The sequence below is a fragment of the Pristiophorus japonicus genome, chromosome 12 (genome assembly GCF_044704955.1).
Source record: "Pristiophorus japonicus isolate sPriJap1 chromosome 12, sPriJap1.hap1, whole genome shotgun sequence".
NCBI lineage: Eukaryota > Metazoa > Chordata > Chondrichthyes > Pristiophoridae > Pristiophorus > Pristiophorus japonicus.
In genome coordinates, this window is record NC_091988.1 from 47,828,916 (window position 1) to 47,851,353 (window position 22,438).

The window sequence follows — 22,438 nt, forward strand, 5'->3', positions numbered from 1 at the left end:
GATGGCTGAATGGGACATTAAGTTTAAAAGCACATACTCAAGCTTTGCGAATTTGATGTGTATTTTTGCAACAGATCAAGTTACGAAGGAAGCATTCCAAGCACCACGTTAAATAAATCGTTGCTGAATTTGAATGCGACTGTGAACACTAACATAAGATTATTTACTGCATTTCTTCTCCTTTTACTTTCAGTCAATATTCTTATTAGGAAGAACGTCAATATACATTTATTTTAGTACAAGTGATTGGCATTGCCATTTGACAGTGGCAGACGGAGATGTTTGGAATGGCAAAACACACCAGGGCTGATTTTAACTCAATCCGTCAGCTTGAACAGGGAGGTAATGGCCCTGAAGTCAGAGTGCTGTGCTTACCGCCCAGTTCCTGCTTCTGTCCTGTCTGCCATCATTCTAGCTGGGTCCTTCACAAGGTGATCAAGCTCCTGCCTGAAGCAGACGAAAGCCTCATTAAAGTACACGAACTGAGATTCTATGATGTACATAGGACCCCGCGTGCAATTCCAAAATACAAATGGGCAGAGCGTGTGGTGTGCAAGCTCCACCCATTAGCACCAGGTGGTGAGCGGCCGAACCAATGGTCCTTAAAAGGGACAGCTGGAGGGTGCTCACAAAACAGCCTGAGAAACGTCTAATTATTTTTCCCTGGGGCCAGGAGGAGCATTCCTGCTGCAGCGCAACATCTGTTTGGTGCCTGCAGCTCGCCGGTGGAATTGAAGCTGTAATGGAGAGTGGACATCACAGAAACGAGGATCTCTCGGGGGCAAGAATGGGCAGGCACTCCACCTGCTGCCCACCCTTTCCCTGCCATCAGTTAAATTCAACCCTATTACCTAAAAACCTCTAACCTAAATCAAGATGTTTCTAGTGCAACTAGAATACATATTGCATTGATGGGTAAACCCAGAGGAAGCCTTGCGTGGTTTTATGGCACATTTTGTTGCAGTCTCTTTAGAATTCTATCAAGTTATGTAGACGTGTTAAAAACTTTTCAATTGCATAGGACTTGAAATACTGTAAGTAAATGCTAATTAAGAAAGACATTTAATTTAATATTCAGTAAAGAATTAGTCCAATGGCAAAATTTGCCCAAAAGGTTAAATGTCCAACTGCGAGAGGAGATAAATTAATTATGTTGCATTATGCGTGGTGTTCTTTACAGTGCTTCATAAGTTAATACATGCTTCATCCCCACTGTGAGAAATACAAAGGCCTCATTTAGTAGTTGCTTGTGAAATCCAAAATGGGGAGAGATATGATAATGTATTAGCTAAATCCGATAGAGAAAAACTGAAGAAATGCTTATTTTCACTCTAAGCTTACAGAATTGTGTGAAAAATATTTTAGAAACATGTCATTCCTAAGAATGGGACTCCATTAATGGAAGCAAAAAAATGTAATTATGGAGCACTGACAATAATGATGCTTCAACACTTTTCAAGCAGGTAACAAGCCACTTATAAATTGCTGGCCATATAAAAAGGGGAATGGTAGAATTAATTATTAATGTTTCATTAGTTGGAGAAGGTCCTCTGTTTTACACCAAGTCTGTTGAATATATTGGTTGAGTCTTGCTTCTCAGAGCAGAGATTTTAGATCATCTTCTGGACTTACATATATTGAGATTGACATTGTTTTGCTTACAGGTAGTCTCTGGAATGGTCTTACTGATGTTTACCAACTGATCTGTGAAGTAAAACCTAATAAAAACTAATGGAACTAAAAGTTACATTGATTATAATATTCAGAATTCTCTCCACAATGCAGATAACATTTTCTATGGATGTCAGAGGTAAAGGAATTTCTGATAAGAACTGTCTGTAACTCATTCAAGCCCACAAAATTCCAATCTTAGTTGATCAGTTCACTCACAAAGAAAAACTGTGTTTTCAATCAGGTTCCAAGGATCTACCCTAACTTTCTCAGTCATACAGAGCCATTGAACATCATCAGAAAACATTGAGGGCAAACTTGCCCTGCGCCCCGATTGGGAGCGGTGACTCGCTTGGGGCGGGACTTCCTGTGTCCGGTGCAGAAGTCCCGCCATGGCCACTGAATTGGGCTTGCCGCCCCTCAAAGGAAACGCACCGCAATCTCACGCGCTCCACTTCCTTGAGATGCGGTTCCAGTGGCGCTAACGGGGTGAGTTGTGCAGCACTACACGGATGCTCATGGAGTAGTTGAGACGAATAGCATAGATGCCTTTAAGGGGAAGCTAGATAAACACATGAGGGACAAAGGAAGAGAAGGATATGCAGATAAGGTTTGATGGAGTAGGGTGGTAGGAGGCTTGTGTAGAGTGTAACACGAGCACAGATCAATTGGGCTGAATGGCCTGTTTCTAAGCTGTAAATTCTATGTAAAAATGAATAATTAGAGCAAGACATAAGAGCTGTATGCTGCTACGTTACAGCTTGGGGCAAGATAGTACATTCAGCTTCTATTACCCCACAATGCTTTTATCGGCAATGTTATCCAAGGTGGCCTACTCCAAGTGAGCCCTTCCTTTGATTGGTGCCATCTTGTCGTACAAGCAAGTTTGGCTCAGTTGGTTGCACTTCACCTCTGATTGAAGAGGTTGTGGGTTTAGACCTCACTATCGATTTGAGCATATAATCTAGGTTAACACTTCAGTGCAGTACCGAGCTCTGGATGGGGCATTAAACTGAGGACGCAAGAAATCCCATGGCACTACTTCTCAACATTCCTCCCTCGACTAATGATGCAGGACCTCATTAACATATTGTAGGGCCACCTTCCGCCTTGCACCCGGCCATACGGACAGCCTGGCCGGCGAATGGGAGAGAACACTTACGGTCTGAGGTTGTAGCCGGGGAGGCTGAAGGCTTCCTTGAGGGCCCTGGAGGAGCACCCCTGCTCCTCAAGGAGAGCTGAAAAACAACATCACTTACCTTGGGGAGCCAGCAGCACCCGCCTTGGATCAGCTACTGGAAATCCCACATATCGGGCCTCCCCCTCATTTACTTTTAAGTCGCGGCACCGATGATGAAATCAGGCCGCGACTTTGGTATGTTAATTAGGCCTCCGCCTTCCATTTACAAGGGCTTTGTCCATGGCCTGTCACCTGCACTTTAAAATTTAAAGAGGCAAAAATGGGGTCATGAATTTTTCCACCCATGTACATTTCCCTGATAAACCAAACTTTGCTTCTCTGTCACATAGAAAATTAGAGTATTTGTTACGACTGCAAATGTCACATTCCAACTATCACATTTTGTATTAAACACTAAAAGGTTATGCTTGAACTGTATAAAACACTAGTTAAGCAACAGCTAGAGTACTGCGATCAGTTCTGGTCACCACATTAGAGGAAAGATATGATTACACTAGAGAGAAGATTTATGAGGAGGTTCGCATGACTGGAACATTTTAGCTATGAGGAAAGGTTGGATAGGCTGGGGTTGTTTTCTTTGGAACAGAGGAGGCTGAGGGGAGATTTAATTGAGGTGTATAAAATTATGAGAGGCCTTGATAGAATGGATAGGAAGGACCTATTTCCCTCAGCAGAGAAACCAATAACCAGGGGGCATAGATTTAAAGTAACTGGTAGAAGGAGTAGGGAGAATTTTGAGGAGAACTTTTTTCACCCAGAGGGTGGTGGGAGAAATAAAGAAAATAAGTGCAGGAGTAGGCCATTTGGCCCTTCGAGCCTGCACCACCATTCAATATGATCATGGCTGATCATGCAACTTCAGTACCCCATTCCTGCTTTCTCTCCATACCCCTTGATCCCTTTAGCTGTCAGGGCCACATCTAACTCCCTTTTGAATATATCTAACGAACTGACCTCAACAACTCTCTGTGGTAGAGAATTCCACAGGTTCACAATTCTGAGTGAAGAAGTTTCTCCTCATCTCGGTCCTAAATGGCTTCCCCTGATCCTTAGACTGTGACCCCTGGTTCTGGTCTTCCCCAACATCAGGAACATTCTTCCTGCATCTAACCTGTCCAATCCCGTCAGAATTTTATATGTTTCTATGAGATCCCCTCTCATTCTTTGAAATTCCAGTGAATATAAGCCGAGTCAATCCAGTCTTACTTCATATGTCAGTCCTACCATCCTGGGAATCAGTCTGGTGAACCTTTGCTGCGCTCCCTCAATAGCAAGAATGTCCTTCCTCAGATTAGGAGACCAAAACTGCACACAATATTCCAGGTGTGGCCTCACCAAGGCCTTGTACAACTGCAGTACAACCTGCTCCTATACTCAAACCTTCTTGCTATCAAGGTCAACATGCCATTTGCCTTCTTCACCGCCTGCTGTATCTGCATGCCAACTTTCAATGACTGATGTACCATGACACCCAGGTCTCGTTGCACCCTACCTTTTCCTAATCTGTCACCATTCAGATAATATTCTGCCTTCCTGCTTTTACCACCAAAGTGGATAACCTCACATTTATCTATGTTATACTGCATCTGCCATGCATTTGCCCACTCACCTAACTTGTCCAAGTCACCCTGCAGCCTTTTAGCATCCTCCTCACAGCTCACACTGCCACCCAGCTTAGTGTCATCTGTAAACTTGGAGATATTACATTCAATTCCTTCGTCTAAATCATTACTGTATATGGTAAATAGCTGGGGTCCCAGCACTGAACTTTGCGGTACCCCACTAGTCACTGCCTGCCATTCTGAAAAGGAATGTTTATTCCTACTCTTTGCATCCTGTCTGCCAACCAGTTTTCAATCTACGTCAATCCAATAGCCCCAATACCATGTGCTTAAATTTTGCACACTAATCTCTTGTGTGGAACCTTGTCAAAAGCCTTTTGAAAGTCCAAATACACCACATCCACTGGTTCTCCCTTGTCCACTCTACTATTTACATCCTCAAAAAATTCTAGAAGATTTGTCAAGCATGATTTCCCTTTAATAAATCCATGCTGACTTGGACCAATCCTGTCACTGCTTTCCAAATGCACTGCTATTACATCTTGAATAATTGATTCCAACATTTTCCCCATCACCGATGTCAGGCTGACCAGTCTATAATTCCCGGTTTTCTCTCTCCCTCCTTTTTTTAAAAATGGGGTTACATTAGCTACCCTCCAATCCATATGTACTGATCCCGAGTCCATAGAATGTTGCAAAATGACCACCAATGCATCCACTATTTCTAGGGCCACTTCCTTAAGTACTCTGGAATGCAGACTATCAGGCCCTGGGGAATTATCGGCCTTCAATCCCATCAATTTCCCCAACACAATTTCCTGTCTAATAAGGATTTCCTTCGGGAACGAGGAGCTAAATTAAAAAGTAGGACCTCAAAAGTAGTAATCTCAGGATTGCTACCAATGCCACATGCTAGTCAGAGTAGGAATCGCAGGATAGCTCAGATGAATACGTGGCTTGAGGAGTGGTGCAGAAGGGAGGGATTCAAATTCCTGGGGCATTGGAACTAGTTCTGGGGGAGGTGGGACCAGTACAAACCAGATGGTCTGCACCTGGGCAGAACCGGAACCAATGTCCCAGGGGGAGTGTTTGCTAGTGCTGTTGGGGAGGAGTTAAACTAATATGGCAGGGGAATGGGAACCTATGCAGGGAGACAGAGGGAAATAAAAGGGAGATAGAGGCAAAAGATAGAAAGGAGAATAGTAAAAGTGGAGGGCAGAGAAACTCATGGCAAAAAACAAAAAGGGCCACATTACAGCAAAAGTCTAAAGGAGCAAACTGTGTTAAAAAGACAAGCCTGAAGGCTCTGTGCCTCAATGCGAGGAGTATTCTGAATAAGGTGGACGAATTAACTGCGCAGATAGCAGTTAATGGATATGATGTAATTGGCATCACGGAGACATGGCTCCAGGGTGACCAAGGCTGGGAACTCAACATCCAGGGGTATTCAACATTTAGGAAGGATAGGCAGAGAGGAAAAGGAGGCGGGGTGGTGTTGCTGGTTAAAGAAGAAATTAATGCAATAGTAAGGAAGGACATTGGCTTGGTTGATGTGGAATCGGTATGGGTGGAGCTATGGAATTCCAAAGGGCAGAAAATGCTGGTGGGAGTTGTGTACAGGCCACCAAACAGAGGTTGGGGAAAGCATAAAACAAGAAATAAGAAATGTGCGCAATAAAGGTACAGCAATTATCATGGGCGACTTTAATTTACATACAGATTGGGTTAACCAAACTGGTAGCAATGCAGTAGAGGAGTATTTCCTGAAGTAATGGTTTTCTTGACCAATATGTGGAGGAACCGACTAGAGAGCTGGCCAACCTAGACTGGGTGATGTGTAATAAGAAGGGACTAATTAGCAATCTTGTGCGAGGCCCCTTGGGGAAGAGTGACCATAATATGGTGGAATTCTTTATTAAGATGGAGAGTGACACAGTTAATTCAGAGACGAGGGTGCTGAACGAAAGGAAAGCTAATTTCGATGCTATGAGGCGTGAATTAGCTAGAATAGACTGGCAAAGGATACTTAAAGGGTTGACGGTGGATAGGCAATGGCAAACATTTATAGATCACATGGATGAACTTCAACAATTGTACATCCCTGTCTGGAGTAAAAATAAAACAGGGAACGTGGCTCAACCGTGGCTAACAATGGAAATTAAGGATAGTGTTAGATCCAAGGATGAGGCATATAAATTGGCCAGAAAAAGCAGAAAACACGAGGACTGGGAGAAATTTAGAATTCAGCAGAGGAGGACAAAGGGTTTAATTAGGAGGGGGAAAATAGAGTACAAGAGGAAGCTTGCCGGGAACACAAAAACTGACTGCAAAAGCTTCTTTCGATATGTGAAGAGAAAAAGATTAGTGAAGATAAACGTAGGTCCCTTGCAGTCGGACTCAGGTGAAATTATAATGAGGAACAAAGAAATGGCAGACCAATTGAACAAATACTTTGGTTCTGTCTTCACGAAGCAAGACACAAATAACCTTCTGGAAATACTAGGAGACCGAGGGTCTAGTGAGAAGGAGGAACTGAAGGATATCCTTATTAGGCAGGAAATTGTTTTGGGGAAATTGATGGGATTGAAGGCCGATAAATCCCCGGGGCCTGATGGTCTGCATCCGAGAGTACTTAAGGAAGTGGCCCTAGAAATAGCGGATGCATTGTTGATCATTTTCCAACAGACTATCGACTCTGAATCAGTTCCGATGGACTGGAGGGTAGCTAATGTAACACCACCTTTTAAAAAGGGAGGGAGAGAGAAAACGAGTAATTATAGACCGGTTAGCCTGACATCAGTAGTGGGGAAAATGTTGGAATCTATTATTAAGGATGAAATAGCAACGCATTTGGAAAACAGTGACAGGATCAGTCCAAGTCAGCAAGTCAGAAAGGGAAACCATGCTTGACAAATTCTCTGGAATTTTTTGAGAATGTAACTAGCAGAGTGGACAAGGGAGAACCAGTGGATGTGGTGTATTTGGACTTTCAAAAGGCCTTTGACATGGTCCCACACAAGAGATTGGTGTGCAAAATCAAAGCACATGGTATTGGGCGTAATCTACTGGCGTGGATAGAGAATTGGTTGCCAGACAGGAAGCAGAGTGTCGGGATAAAAGGGTCCTTTTCGTAAAGGGAGGCAGTGACTAGTGGAGTGCGCAGGGCTCAGTGCTGGGATCCCAGCTCTTTACAATATACATTAACGATTTGGATGAAAGAATTGAGTGTAACATCTCCAAGTTTGCAGATGACACTAAACTGGGTGGTGGTGTGAGCTGTGAGGAGGACGCTAAGAGGCTGCAGTGTGATTTGGGCAGGTTAGGTGAGTGGGCAAAGGCATGGCAGATGCAGTATAATGTGGGTAAATGTGGGGTTATCCACTTTGGGGGCAAAAACACGAAGGCAGATTATCTGAATGGCGACAGATTCGGAAAAGAGGAGGTGCAACAAGACCTCGGTGTCATGGTTCATCAATCATTGAAGGTTGGCATGCAGGTACAGCAGGCGGTGAAGAAGGCAAATGGCATGTTGGTCTTCATAGCTAGGGGATTTGAGTATAGGAGCAGGGAGGTCTTACTGCAGTTGTACAGGGCCTTGGTGAGGCCTCACCTGGAATATTGTGTTCAGTTTTGATCTCCTAATCTGAGGAAGGACGTTCTTGCCATTGAGGGAGTGCAGCGAAGGTTCACCAGACTGATTCCAAGGATGGTTGGACTGACATATGAGGAGACACTGGATCAACTGGGCCTTTATACACTGGAGTTTAGAAGGATGAGAGGGGATCTCATAGAAACATATAAGATTCTGGCTGGACAGATTAGATGCGGGAAGAATGTTCCCGATGTTGGGGAAGTCCAGAACCAGGGGACACAATCTTAGGATAAGGGGTAGGCCACTTAGGACTGAGATGAGGAGGAACTTCTTCACAGAGAGTTGTTAACCTGTGGAATTCCCTGCCGCAGAGAGTTGTTGATGCCAGTTCATTGGATATATTCAAGAGGGAGTTAGATATGGCCCTTACGGCTAAAAGGATCAAGGGGTATGGAGAGAAAGCAGGAAAGGGGTACTAAGGGAATGATCAGCCATGATCTTATTGAATGGTGGTGCAGGCTCGAAGGGCTGAATGGCCTACGCCTGCACCTATGTTCTATCTTTCTATTTTCTTCAGTTCCTCTGTCTCGCTAGACCCTTGTTCCCCTAGTATTTCTGGAAGGTTATTTGGGTCTTCTTTAGTGAAGACAGAGCCAAAGTATTTGTTCAATTGGTCTGCCATTTCTTTGTTCCCCATTATAAATTCACCTGATTCTGATTGCAAGGGACCTACATTTGTCTTCACCTTTTTTTTCTCTTTACGTATCTATAGAAGCTTTTGCAGTCAGTTTTTATGTTCTCTGCAAGCTTACTCTCATACTCTATTTTCCCTCTTGTAATTAAAACTTTTGTCCTCTTCTGCTGAATTCTAAATTTCTCCCAGTCCTCAGGTTTGCTGCTTTTTCTGGCCAATTTATATGCCTCTTCCTTGGATTTAACACTATCCCTAATTTCCCTTGTCAGCCACAGTTGAGCCACCTTCCCCGTTTTATTTTTACGCCAGACAGGGATGTACAATTATTGAGGCTGGAACTTATTGCCCAAATGGGTGGTAGAAACAGAAACCCTCAACACATTTAAAAAGTAGTTGGATATGCATTTAAGTACCGCAATCTACAGAGCTAGAAAGTGGGATTAGACCAGGCAGCTCTTTTTCAGCTGGCACGGACATGATAGTACGAATTGCCTCCTTCTGTGCCGTAAATTTCCATGATTCTGTATCAAAAAGAAAGGATCCTTGTTGTTTACAGCAGTTTTTACTGACTTCGAGATAATCTGGGAGAGGGTTGGGGTTGTGAGCCAATCTACAGAAACTTTCAACAACAATTAACCTGTAATTGACTCAGGTTCATTTGCCACAGGGAATAGCCGAGCAGTGACCTTAAAGGTACAGGCCAGATTAACAGCTTATCATTATTGCTTCAATTCCTCAAATGCCTGTAAGCTGCACCATGGGAAACCATTAGTATTCGAATAACACTGCGACAAGGCAAAACAAATGAAACAAGCTGCAGTGCACAATAAAGATGCATTGCCAGTGTATCAACGCTGGATATGGTAATTCAATATACCACTCCAATTAGAGGTGATAACTTCAAATGACAATTTAACAGTGAAATAAATCAGTGGGACTTAAGAAGCTAAATATTATTCTTTTGCATTTCTACCCCCGAGGGGGCATAACATTCAAATTAGAACAAGGTCATTCAGAGGTGATGTCAGAAAGCACCTTCACACAAAGAATAATGGAAATCTGGAACACTCTTCCTCCAGGACGCTGTGGAGGCTAGGAGCTAGAAATTGCCCTCCGCCCCAAACAGGGCGGATAATTCGAATTAAATGGATATTCTCCACCCGAATCCATGGGGCGGAGAATAAAGGGAAATTGTCTTCTTTAACTTTTGGAAATCGTTGGGGTGGCTGAGGGGCGGAAGTTCGTCGGGAGCGGGGTACAAGGCGGGCGGTGTCGTCAACGCGACGCGGACGTGCCACGTCGCGCCAGCACCCGGCAACATCCCTCTCCTTCAGTTAAAGGGGAGGGCCGCTGCTAGCTCCGCAGCTACTTTTGTGGCGCCCACTGGGCCACCATAGAGGGCTTTGGCCCGGCCCATGTCCCGGCACCGAAGAGGGGGTGCCAGGCTGCCGATTGGTGGCCCGGCCGCCACTGTCGGACGGACTCAGGGGTCGGCCGACAATTAAAATAAAATGGTGTCCGCAGCAGTGTGCCCTCCCCTTTAAGGGCAGACACGCTGTCCAGCTACTGGCAGCTTCCCGCTGGGAAAAGCTGACGGGGCATCGAGTGGCGGAGACTCTGTTTCCGCGGGGCAATCTCCCTCGCGGGGCGGTAAGGGGTCGGCGTGAACCTTAAAGAGGGGGGGCAATTTCGGCCCCTAGGTCAATTGAAATTGTAAAAATTGCGATGGATAGATTGTTGTTAGGCAGGGGTATTACAGGATACGAAACTAAGATGGGTAGAGGGAGTTAAGGTACAGATCAGCCATGATCTGATTGAATGACGGAACAGGCTCAAGGGGCTGAATGGCCTCCTCCTGTTGCTGTGTTCCTACAGAGTTATGAGTCGATTCTAATTTTATATTGCCATCAAAAAATATATGGACTATAAAAAGGGCATTCACAGTGTGGGAGCACTGAACAGGTGAATGTGCATTGCAGTGTCATTCTCCACCCCCGCCTTTGCACCACACCTACAGCTGAATGCTGGTATCCTTTCAAAAGTTGTTAGATGCAAGTATGCAGCTGCAACAATTTTCTGACTCCAAGCAGGGAGCCTAACCTGCTGGCAGCACAGATCAGAAATGTAGGGGCTCGCTGCACGTGATTTTATGATCACAAATGAATGGCCAGAAAATCACGCAAAGCATTGCCAGAATTTCCCACCCCCACTCTCGGTAGGTGAGGCTCCCCGCCATGGCCACAAAACCAGACCATTACCCCCCTCGGGGTAATACAATAAACATTAGCCATCATTCAAATTCTCCCAATCCCAAAAGAGATCTGAACAATTCAAAGATGGCCAGCTTCAATGGAAGCGGAAATCAGGAGAGGTGTTGAACAGGTGGCCGAGCCAATATTGCATGTTTTACAGCATCATCCAAAGCCAAACTGACCTCCTGCACGTCAACATTTTCTCTCCTGGTGTTTAACCATTTTGAGCTACAGCTGAACTCCAGATTGAGAGCAATGAACTGTTCAACACTCTTTTTTAATTAAGTGTCTTTCTAGCCACTTGAAAAAATGTTAATGCTCATTATTGTAGGTCCATTGTGATTGGCAGACCTTTGATTTTACCAAGATAATCACTTCCTCAGGAGCCACACATTTTAAAGCCACAAAATCCCTGTACTTTGTTCGTGATTTATTAACTTCAACAAAAAAATAGGCACTTCATTTCTTCAAGAAAAATCGAAGTTAGACCTTCTCGCGCCGCCCCCCCCCCACCACCACCAGCCACCTCAGATGAACATCAAGCACTCACAGGTCAGCTTTACCAGAGCAACATGCAGCCTAAAGTTTTAAGTAATCTGGCCCAATAATGAACTTGGGTGTCAATGGTGGCAGTCTCGCCTGAGCCAGTAGGTTGTGGGTTCAAGTTGCACCCTAGGGGCTTGAGCATAAAATCTAGGCTGACACAGTGTAATAATGAGGGAGTGCTGCACTGTCAGAGGTGCCATCTTTCAGATGCAATGTTAAATCCAATCCGCCATCTCAGGTGGATATAAAAGATCCTACGGCACTATTTGAAGAAGAGCAGTTCTTTCCGGTTTCGTGGGCAATATTCATGGATGTGCTTATTTGCACTACAAAATGCTCTGATTGGCTCTCCATGATCACATGACCTGATTGCTGATTGGTGCCCTTGGAGGATAAGACACACCAAGCAGTTTCTCTGGAATGTGTAATTAGAACGCCCAGCCCAAGTTCTCAGTGACTTTGCAAAAGTGTAATTCGAGCCATTCTGACTGCCGTCTCCAGACAGGATAAAGCACCCCCATTCCAGCCCAAGTTCCTGCACCATCCCAACCCAAGTTCCTGCCCCGCAGCAGCTCACCCCCACCCCCGCCCAAGTTCATGACCCCCCAACCCAGGTTCCTGCTCCCCCCAGACCAAGTTCATGCCCCCCCAAAGCACAAGTTCCTGCCCCATCCCAGCCCAGGTTCCTGCTCTCCCCCAGACCAAGTTCATGCCCCCCCCAAACCTAGTCCATGTCCCCCCCCTAGCCCAAGTTCCTGCCCCATCTCAGCCCAAGTTCCTGACCTTACCCCCACCCGCTCCCCACTGAACCATAGATGGGGCATTGTGTGTGGGTCACAGATTGTTAACAGGTTTATTGGGTATGAAGTGAATAGTGACACACGTACCGAGCATTCTGAGAAATCGGATATGGGTGTAACAGGGGTGGGGTTGGAAGAACATGATCCGTCTTCCCTGAGTTCCCTCTCTCTCCTCCGATCCCCTCTCCCGCGTCCCCTCTCTCTCCCTCTCTCAACCCCCCAGTCTCTCTCTCTCTCTCTTTTCCCCAGTCTCTCTCTCTCTACTCCCCCCGCCGCATCTCTCTGCCTCCCCCAGTCTCATTCTCTCCCCGCCGCCCAGTCTCTCTCTCTCCCCCAACCCACGCCCAGTCTCTCTCTCTTCGCCCCTGCCCAGTCTCTCTCTTTTACCCCCCCAGTCTCTTTCTCTTCCCCCACCAAGTCTTTCTCTCTTCACCCCCCCGGTCTCTCTCTCTCTCCCCCCCATCCCCCCCGTCTCTCTCTCTCCCCCCGCCCCCTCTGTCAGTCTCTCTCCCTCCCCTCCAGTCTCTCTCTCTCCCCCCCTCCTAGTCTCCCTTCCCTCCCCCTCCCCCAAGTCTCTCTCTCTCCCACCTCCGATGTTTTCTCTCCCACAAAAGGCTGCAAAAATGTTCGTGTAGATAATCACGGCAATATTCTGGGCAAAAGTCCGGAAGATAATCCATAGCTGGACACAGGCGGCACAGTTGACGATACATGCCCGACTTCCGATGTCGGGTTCAAGGAGTCTTTGCCTGCGCGGGAGAACGGGGGCGTAGTTCAGGGAACGGTGAGGGCACGCAGGCGCAGAAGGACGCTCAAAATACTAGTGCAAGTAATCACCCTGAATACTTATCCCTCAACAAACACCTAAAAACTGATTATCTGGTCATGATCACATGGCTGATTGTGGGACCTTGAGGTACGTAATTTGGCTGCTGTGTTTCCTACATTTCAACAGTTACTAGACTTCAAAAGTTATTAATTGGCTGTAAAACATTTTGGAATGTCCTGAGGTCGGAAAAGATGCTAAATGAATGCAAATCTTTCTTTTTTTTTTCCTGTTTACTTTGACCTAAAAATCATCTATTACATCAGTCACATTTCTGATTTCCCATATCAAACATCATTGTGGCCTCTCTGATTGAGATCGCCAATTTGTGCTGAAACATGGCTAGTCTTGCAGCATGGACTCATGCCCATTAGGAATTAAGTCGAGACTGTCTAAACTCATTACAGTTAAAATCTTTACGGTTGACAAAGAGAAGACTTTTATGACTTCAGTATGGGCTACATTCACACTTCAACAGATGAAAGGTCCGTGTGCTGGTTGTTGGACAGGTGCACTTGGTGAGAGGGTCGTGGTGGGTGCCCCGTTCAGTAGCAGGTTCAAATTCCATTGGGGTCCCATGTATCCCATTCGGGTCCCATTTATATCATGGGATCCTCATTGACATTCATTGAAGAAGCTTCTACCGGAGACCAGCAACAGTCTCATCCACTGCCATTAAAATCGGAGATTGGCGAGGACAGAGCGGGAAATGGAGCCATTCGATTTTAACTACTGCCCTGCTCCATTCTCGCACAATCAGGGGTAGCTAAAATTATCTTCTGCATATAGCACAGAGGCTTGCATGATTTAATGGCCTGGAATTTCCTCAGAACTGTTCCTGCTCTGCCACCCTAACATCGTCAGAAGTGTGGGGCAAACGCCATTTATGCCCATAAATACGATACCTGCATAGGAGCAAGAGCAACTACGAGGAAATTCCAGACCAATGTTTTTGCCCAGATGACAACCATACAAAAGGGAGCAAGTTGTACACATCAGATTTGTGCTGGAATCAACAGAACAATAGACAAAAGAATGTTAAACTCAATCAATGTATAAGATGAGCTGATGGTAACACTCAGTTTTTAAAAATTCTAGTCACATCATTTTTAATTTTAATTGTATTCTGCTTGTTCACTCCAAGCAAGATAGAGAAATGGAAAAGTACTGACACTGATTTAATTATGCCAATACCATTTGTGGCATATTTGATGCAGAATGGCCCTATTGGGATTCATCTCTCAGCCACTCACTTAATGTGAGTGATTAACAGAAAATGCAAACTGGCTTTAGTCACTGAAGCACGATTGACTAAAATCCCAAGTGCATTATCACTGGACAACATTTGTAATACATTCAAACACTGCTCGACTCTATCATACTGCAGCAACAAGCCAGTGTCTCTAAATCCTTCTGGCATGTAACCACACACTCCCCCAGGCCTATCTGATGACTAAATAACAAGGTTTCATTTCTCAACTTCTACTCAGTGGGAACGACTTTTGGGTCAGGCACCGAATTGGCACAATTATTGGCAGTGCGCCCGCGGCTCCCACCCAACGCGGCAGTTGGAAGACCCTTCAGGCTCCGGCCTCTCACATTTTCTTAGCGATTTGCAAGTACCAAACCGGCATCCCGCTACAGCTTGCTCGTCCGTGAGGGGGGTAATCGGCCAGTTGGGGCGGGGGGAGGTGGGGGGGGGGGGGGAACGGCGCCGCAAATGCAGGGAGGGGCGAAAACAGGTCAGCAGCGGGCTGGAAGATTTTTGTGGGGCTCTGAGAAGCACTGCTGATCTTCCAGACCCCACCAAAAACCTTTCCCTTTAACAACCACTGTTTAGGCCTCTCAACGCCTGGAGAAATGGAACTGGTACGGGCTGTGCAAGCTTTGCCCATTTTTGCTTGGAAGTTGCAACTGGAGGCCGACAACAGGCAGAGGGGCCAGTTTTACATATTTAAACAGCCTCCCACCTGTTTTGAGTGGTGGAACTAGGTTAGTTAATAGCCTGCCTGAAAGTGGACAAGGTCCCCACCAGATTTTCAACTGTTGGTGTCTCGTTTTTCAGGCGAGAAAAAGAGGCCAGCAATTGAATGTCTCCCCCAGTGAAACCTAGTAGTTGGGCCAAGGCCTTCACTGGAAAACATCACTAAAGTTGGAAAGAACAGGAGAGAATGCAAGGAAAATCAAGAAGTTTGTCTGCATAACTACAGTGAGTGCACTAATTTATTGGCTGTGAAGACCTGAGGGAAATCCTGAGAATATGAAAGGTGTTATATAAATGGAGGTTTATTCATTCATTCATTCATTCATTCATTCGGGTTAGGTGACACCAATCTTGATTTTATATGTGTATCAATTGTAGGAGGAAAGAAAGCAAGGAGCACTTGGTAACGACAAGTTAAGAGTAGAAGATAGTATAACAAGCTATTTACAATCTATATTAATGAGGGGACCAAGTGAATTGTATCCATGTTTGCTGATGATACAAAGCAAGCTGTGAGAAGGCCAACATACCATTTGCCTTCTTCACCGCCTGCTGAACCTGTATGCCAACTTTCAATGATTGATGTACCATGACACCCAGGTCTCGCTGCACCTTCCCTTTTCCTAATCTGCCACCATTCAGATAATATTCTGCCTTCGTGTTTTTGCCACCAAAGTGGATAACGTCACATTTATCCACATAATACTGCATCTGCCACGCGTTTGCCAACTCACCTAACCTGTCCAAGTTACCCTGCAGCCTCCTAGCATTATCAGTGGGTCCCACAGGAGTCTGTTTTGGGACCTCTTTTGTTTACTATCTTCATAAATGATATGGAGCTAGGAGTCACATGCACTGTGGTTAAATTTACAAAGCTAATGAAGATGCTAGGCTCCAAAGCTGAATGAGATCAGCTACAGGAGGATTTGAATACACTTCGGAATAGGACTGACAGGTGGCAGATAAAATTCAATGTAGAGAAATGCAAAGTGCTTCACTTGGGGACAAGGAATCCAGGAAAGTAGATAAGTCCCCAGGTTCGGATAAAATGCATCCCCGACTGTTGAGCGAAGTAAAAGAGGAAATAGCAGAGGCCTTGACCATCAGTTTCCAGTCCTCTTTGGATCTGGTGCCGGAGGATTGGAGGACTGCTAATGTTTAAGAAGGGAGAAAGGGATAGGCCAAGTAATTACAGGCCTGTCTGCCTAACTTCAGTAGTGGGAAAATGATTGGAAAAAAATCCTGAAAGACAGGATAAATCTGCATTTGGAAAGGCAAGGATTAATTAGGGACAGTCAGCACGGATTTGTTAAGGGAAGATTGTATCTGACTAACCTGATTGAATTTTTTGAGGAGGTAACCAAGAGGGTCGATGAGGGTAGTGCATACGATGTATTATATATGGACTTTAGCAAAGCTTTTGACAAGGTCCCACATGGTAGACTGGTCCATAAAGCCCATGGGATACAGAGCAAAGTGTCAAGTTGGATCCAAAATTGGCTTGGAGGTAGGAAGCAAAGGGTAATGATTGATTGATGTTTTTGTGACTGGAAGGATGTTTCCAGTGGGGTTCCGCAGGGCTCAGTACTGGGAACCTTGATTTTTGTAGTATATATCAATGATTTAGATTTGAATGTAGGGAGTATGATTAAGAAGTTTGCAGACGACACTCAAATTGGCTGTGTGGTTGATAATGAAGAGGAAAGTCATGGGTTGCAGGAGGATATTAATCTTCTGGTCAGGTGGGCAGAGCAGTGGCAAATGGAATTTAATTCCGAGAAGTGTGAGTTGATGCACTTTGGGAGGGCTATTAAGGAAAGGGTATACACATTAAGCAGTAGGCCATTTAATAGTGTAGATGAACAAAGGGACCTTGGAGTGCTTGTCCACAGATCCCTGAAAGTAGCAGGCCAGATGGATAAGGTAGTTAAGAAGGCATACGGAATGCTTGCCTTTATTGGCTGAGGCATAGAATATAAGAGCAGGGAGGTTATGCTTAAATTGTATAATACTTTGGTTAGGCCACAAAATGGAGTATTGCGTGCAGTTCTGGTCGCCGTATTATAGGAAGGATGTGATTGCACTGGAGAGGGTGCAGAGATTTACTAGGATGCTGCCTGAAATGGAGAATCTTAGTTACGAGGACAGATTGGATAAGCTGGGTTTGTTCTCATTGGGAACAGAGGAGGTTGAGAGGAGACCTCATTGGGGTGTACAAAATATTGAGGGGCCTGGACATAGTGGATAGTAAGGGCCTATTTCCATTGGTGGAGGGGTCGATTACGAGGGGGAATAGTTTTAAGGTAGTTGGTGGAAGGTTTAGAGGGGATTTGAGAGGGGGCTTCTTTACACAGAGGGTTGTGGGGATCTGGAATTCGCTGCCTAGAAGAGTGGTGGATGCAGAACCCCTCACCACTTTTAAGAGATGGTTGGATGGGCACTTAAAGTGCAGTAACCTGCAGGGTAACGGACCTAGAGCTGGTAATTGGGATTAGACTGGATGACCTTTTGTTGGACGGAGCATATATAATGGTGAGTACTGCAGGGAATAGAATACGGCCAGGGTGATCGCCTGGATTAGTTTTGATCGCCTGGATGGGTCGGAGAGGAATTTTCCCAGATTTTTTCTCCCTAAATTGGCCTGGGTTTTTATCTGGTTTTTGCGTCTCCCAGGAGATCACATGGCTCTGGTTGGGGTGGAGTGTAGAATGTTTTAGTATAAGGGGTGTCACAGTTGTGGTGAGGCAGACTGGTTGGACTGGGCGCTCTTTGCCTTGTCATCATTGTTCATAGGTTTATATGTAACCTTTAGGGCTGCTGACCAAGGGCCGTGCGGCTCTTTGTCGGCCGGCGCGGACATGATGGGCCGAAATGGCCTCCTTCTGCGCTGTAAATTTCTATGTTTCTAAAGGACTATTACTTAAGGACGCATTTATTTGTAACACCTAAAGCCCTGATTGGATCCACTTGATCACAAGACCTGATGCAAAGTGTAATTTGAGCCACTCTGACTGCCAAATCTAGACAGAATAGAGCTCACTTGGAACAGCAAGGGCTCATTTTCATGGGCTAATACCTTCTCCCAATCCCCTAAACAAGTTCCTGCCCCCATCGCCCAAGTGCCTGACCTTCGCCCCCCCAGCCCAAGTTTCTGACACTCTCCCCCCGCCTCTCCACCCCCCACCCAAGTTCCTGTCCTTCTCCCCCCGCCAAAGTAGCCCCCCCCCACAGATTCATGATTTTCCCCCCCGCCCCGCCATCAATTGTGTGTTGTCACGGATTGTTAACAGGTTTATTGGGTCTGGTGAATAGTGACAGTGACGTGACTTATGGATTTCATCCAGTCCAATGATGTCACTTGTCACACATGCACCGAGCTTTCCTATAAATCAATCAGGTGTAGGGGAGGAGTGGAAGAACGTGGTGCGGATGTAAAGGGGGTGGGGTTGGAAGAACGTGTTCCGTCTTACCATCTGGATCACGTTCTCGCTCTCTATACACCCGCACCCACCCCACCCCTGATTTTAGACTTGGATCACGTTCTTCCCCCAATCCCTACTATGGTCTTTTCCCCCACCAATTTCTGATCTCCTCTCCCTGTTGACGCTCTGCCTCCCCTCCCACTACCTCCTCCCAGTCTTTCTCTGCCCCTCTCTCCGCCAGTCTCTCTCTTTTTCTCCCACTCTCTCCTTGCCCCTCCCTCTGCCAATCTCTCTCTCTCTTTCTCCCCCACTCTCTCTCTCGACCCTTTGCTCTCTCTGGCCCCTCTAGTTATCCCTGCCCCCCTCTCGCTTCCTCACTCGCTCGCTTTCCCCCCTGTCTCTCTCTCTCTCTCCCTCCCCCCAGTCTCTCTCTCTCTCTCTCTCTCACTCCCCCCACTCACTCTCGCTCCCTCACCCCACCCTCACTCTCTCTCTGACTCTTTTTCTCTCTCCCCCAGTCTCTCTCTCTTTTTCTCTCTCTCCCCCACCCCCAATTTCCTCTCTCTCTCAGAAGGCCGTGTAAATGTTCGTGGAGATAATCTCAGCGATATTCTTGGCAAAAGTCCTGGAGGCTCATTTAATAATCATTGATTTTCGATAGAGAATCCAAAAGCCCCAGTAGCAGCTCCAGGCACAGCAACATAGGGCGACCCAACTTCCAGCTCCCTTGGTAATCGTACTGCGCGTGCGCGACCAGATCAAGCGTGTGTGCGCAGAAAGGAACGGAGTCCACAGCGCGCATGTGCAGAAGGACACAAAAATGTTCGTGCATATAATCACTCCGATTACGTAATTGGAAAGTAAATAAAGGCCCGGATTTTCCAGGGCCTATGACCGCATGCACGAAAACCTGGAACGTGATCTTCAAGTTTCAGCTTGATAGATCCATTGCGTCCCCGGGACATGGGCATTCACTGGCGGAGAGTTGGGCTATTTGCAGGTGTTGGGCCTTCTTCTACCAACGCAAGAGGTGAAATAAATATTAAAATACAATTATTTAAACATAAAAATAACTTCAAAATTAGTTGTAGGTAATTTTTCGCCTCTTTAAAAACGTTTTTTAAAAATTCAAAAAATTAAATTTTTGTTTTAAATATTTAATTTAATTGTATTTTAATTAATTATGAACATGTAGTGATTTATTTTATTTAACTGGTGTGTAATTGTTTTTTTTTAAGGGGATTCCTATTCATGCTTATGGGGATTCCATACATAAATGGAATCCCCGTAAGCATAATGGGGATTCCCTTTCTGATTGGTTGGCCTGGGCCCGAACAGCATGTGCCCCTGGGATACATGGGCCTTTACCCATGTGTATATGCAGAGGCCCAGGAGCGGGAGTGTACGAATCTCTGGGACCATCAGGTAGGTTTGTACTTTTCTTGCGGTTCGAAGGCATCTGCTCGCAGGAAGCCTCCAACCGCAAATTCAGGCCGAATAATTATGGAAAATGAGAGAGACAATAAATTGAAGCAATCGCAACAATCATCAGTGGCAGTGAGTAAAGCAAATCAGATGTTGGGATGTATTAAAAGGTCAATATTGAGCTGAAACAGCCAGGTAATCCTGCCACTTTATAAATCATTGATGCAACAACACTTCGAATACTGTGCACAGTTCTGGACATCACAATACAAAAGGATATTGCAGCTGCTGAAAGGATACCAAAGAGAGCAATCAAAATGATTGAGCGGATGGAGGGATTAGATTATGCCATGCATCATAAATAAATTGAGCATGTTCTCATTAAAAAAGTAGAGAGGTGGTATAGTTGCTGTTTGCAGGATTCTAAAGGGATTGGATAATGTAGGTCCTGACAAGCTTTTTCACCTTGTCCAGAACAGTAGAACCAGAGGACACAGCCTGCACTTGAAGGGGGGTTAATTCAAGCCTAATCTGTGGAATATTATTTCAGTGAGTGTGTGGTAAATCTATGAAACAGACTGCCTCAGGCGATGGTGGAAGCAGATAATGTTTATTCATTCTAATGCAAATTAAATAGATATATTTCGGAAAATAATATTTTGGGATATAGCCTGAGTAATTTGAGACATGACATATGGGAAATGTAAACTGCTTGGGAGGAACAGGTGTCTTTGTTTCCCAAAGCATTCCAGCACTAGGGGTTTCCTTGCCTCATGCCTGGGTCTGTTGCAGACTAATTGAGAGAGATTGATTGCCATGAATACTCACACAATTCCATTATTGTTGTATCATGTAACTACCAAGATGGTCGAAACTAGATAGACCATGGTCTTTTTTCAGCTTGCAATTCTTATGCAAGTCCAATTAACAGCAATCAGCTCTTGCCTTTCATAGTTCCAAACATAGACCCTTTTCATTGACTGGTGCTTTTCACCTAACTATAGCCTCTGACCTTAAGATACAAAGAACTTGCATTTATATAGCTCTTTTCACATCCTCAGGACATCCCAAAGTGCTTATCATTTTGAAGTGTAGCCACCGTTAGGTAGGCAAAACCCTGCAGCCAATTTTCACACAGTAATGGGATGAACGGTGGTGTAGGTTGAGGGAACAATGTTTGCCAGAACACCACCCCCTGCTGTTCTTTGAATAGTGCCACGAGTTCCTTCACATGCACCTGAACCACTGGATGTGTAGTCAGCACCGCCCTCAAGCAACACTCCCTTAGTATTACACTAAATGTCAGCTCAGACTGTTTTGCTTCTGAATACTGTAGATACGTGAGCACGAGTGCTCCCACTGAGCCAAGCTGACACTGATACTTAAATACAATTCCCACATTTCCTTCATTGCTGAAGCTGCCTCAAAAAAGCTTAGTTTACTCTTTCATGCCAAACACTTACTTTCACCTCAACAAATGAAACCCAAGCCCACCTAAGATTATGAATAAAGCTTCCAACAAATCTGGGGAAGATCATCAAGCACCTCGTTCACACTGCTGGTCAGATGAAAGAAAAGGCTTGCAGTTTTATGGGCAATGGCTCTCTCATCTCCAGCATGCCAGCGTGAAGCCAATATGGCAGAGAGAAACTGCTTCAACCGACACAAGAAGCATGTTTTAATTGACAGTAATGACACTGAGTTAATGTTCAGCTTCAAGCCTTTGTCTCTGCATATTGCTGCTGTAAGGAATGCTATGATGGTACTAATGAGGCAGAGTAAAATAAGACACAAGCTGAACATTAAGTACTATAAGCAGTAGGCCAGTAATAGCACTTAGCGTGCTGGTATTTTACTTGCATCTAACTCCATCATTCTGGATCCGAAAGAAAGAAACAGACAAGAATACAGGGGAGCAATTTCCTATCCAACAGGCAGAAATCAGATGGGTAAGGAGTTAAAATCGACTGGTAACTTACCCACTGATATCCCACCTGTAGCCAACCAGCATTCATTTTAACTTGCTCTTAAACACAATTAAATAGAATATTCAGCATAGGAACAGGCCATTCATCCCAACTGGTCCACACACGCCTTCTCGAAAGTGAAGGCTGATTATGAAAGGGTTTGATGGGATAGATGTAGAGAAGATGTTTCTACTTGTGGGGGAATTCAAAACTAGAGGTCATAAATATAAGATAGTCACTACTAATCCTTATCGAGAATTCAGGAGAAACTTCTTTACCTGGACAGTGCTTCGAATGTAGAACTTGCTGCCAAAGGGAGCAGTTGAGACAAATAGCATAGATGCATTCGAGGGGAAGCTAAATAAGCACATGAGGGGGGAAAGGAATAGAAGGATATGTTGATGGCTGAATGTGAAGAGGGGTGGGAGAAGGCTATAAACTATATTAATGATTTAGATGAAGGGACTGAGTGCAATATATCCAAGTTTGCTAACAA

General features: G+C 45.2%; 1 protein-coding gene across 24 annotated transcripts in view; it reads right to left on the minus strand.

Moving 5' to 3' along the window:
• The window catches only part of LOC139276737 (plasma membrane calcium-transporting ATPase 2), a 430,975-nt gene that overhangs the window by 326,956 nt on the left and 81,581 nt on the right, over positions 1 to 22,438 (minus strand). Inside the window, exon 3 of one of the 24 annotated variants that reach the window (XM_070894748.1) lies at positions 2,118 to 2,125. The exons of the other annotated variants lie outside the window; for them this stretch is intronic. Coding sequence (XP_070750849.1) covers positions 2,118 to 2,125 — 8 coding nt within the window. The remainder of the gene's footprint in view (positions 1 to 2,117; positions 2,126 to 22,438) is intronic. 24 annotated transcript variants of the gene reach the window in all.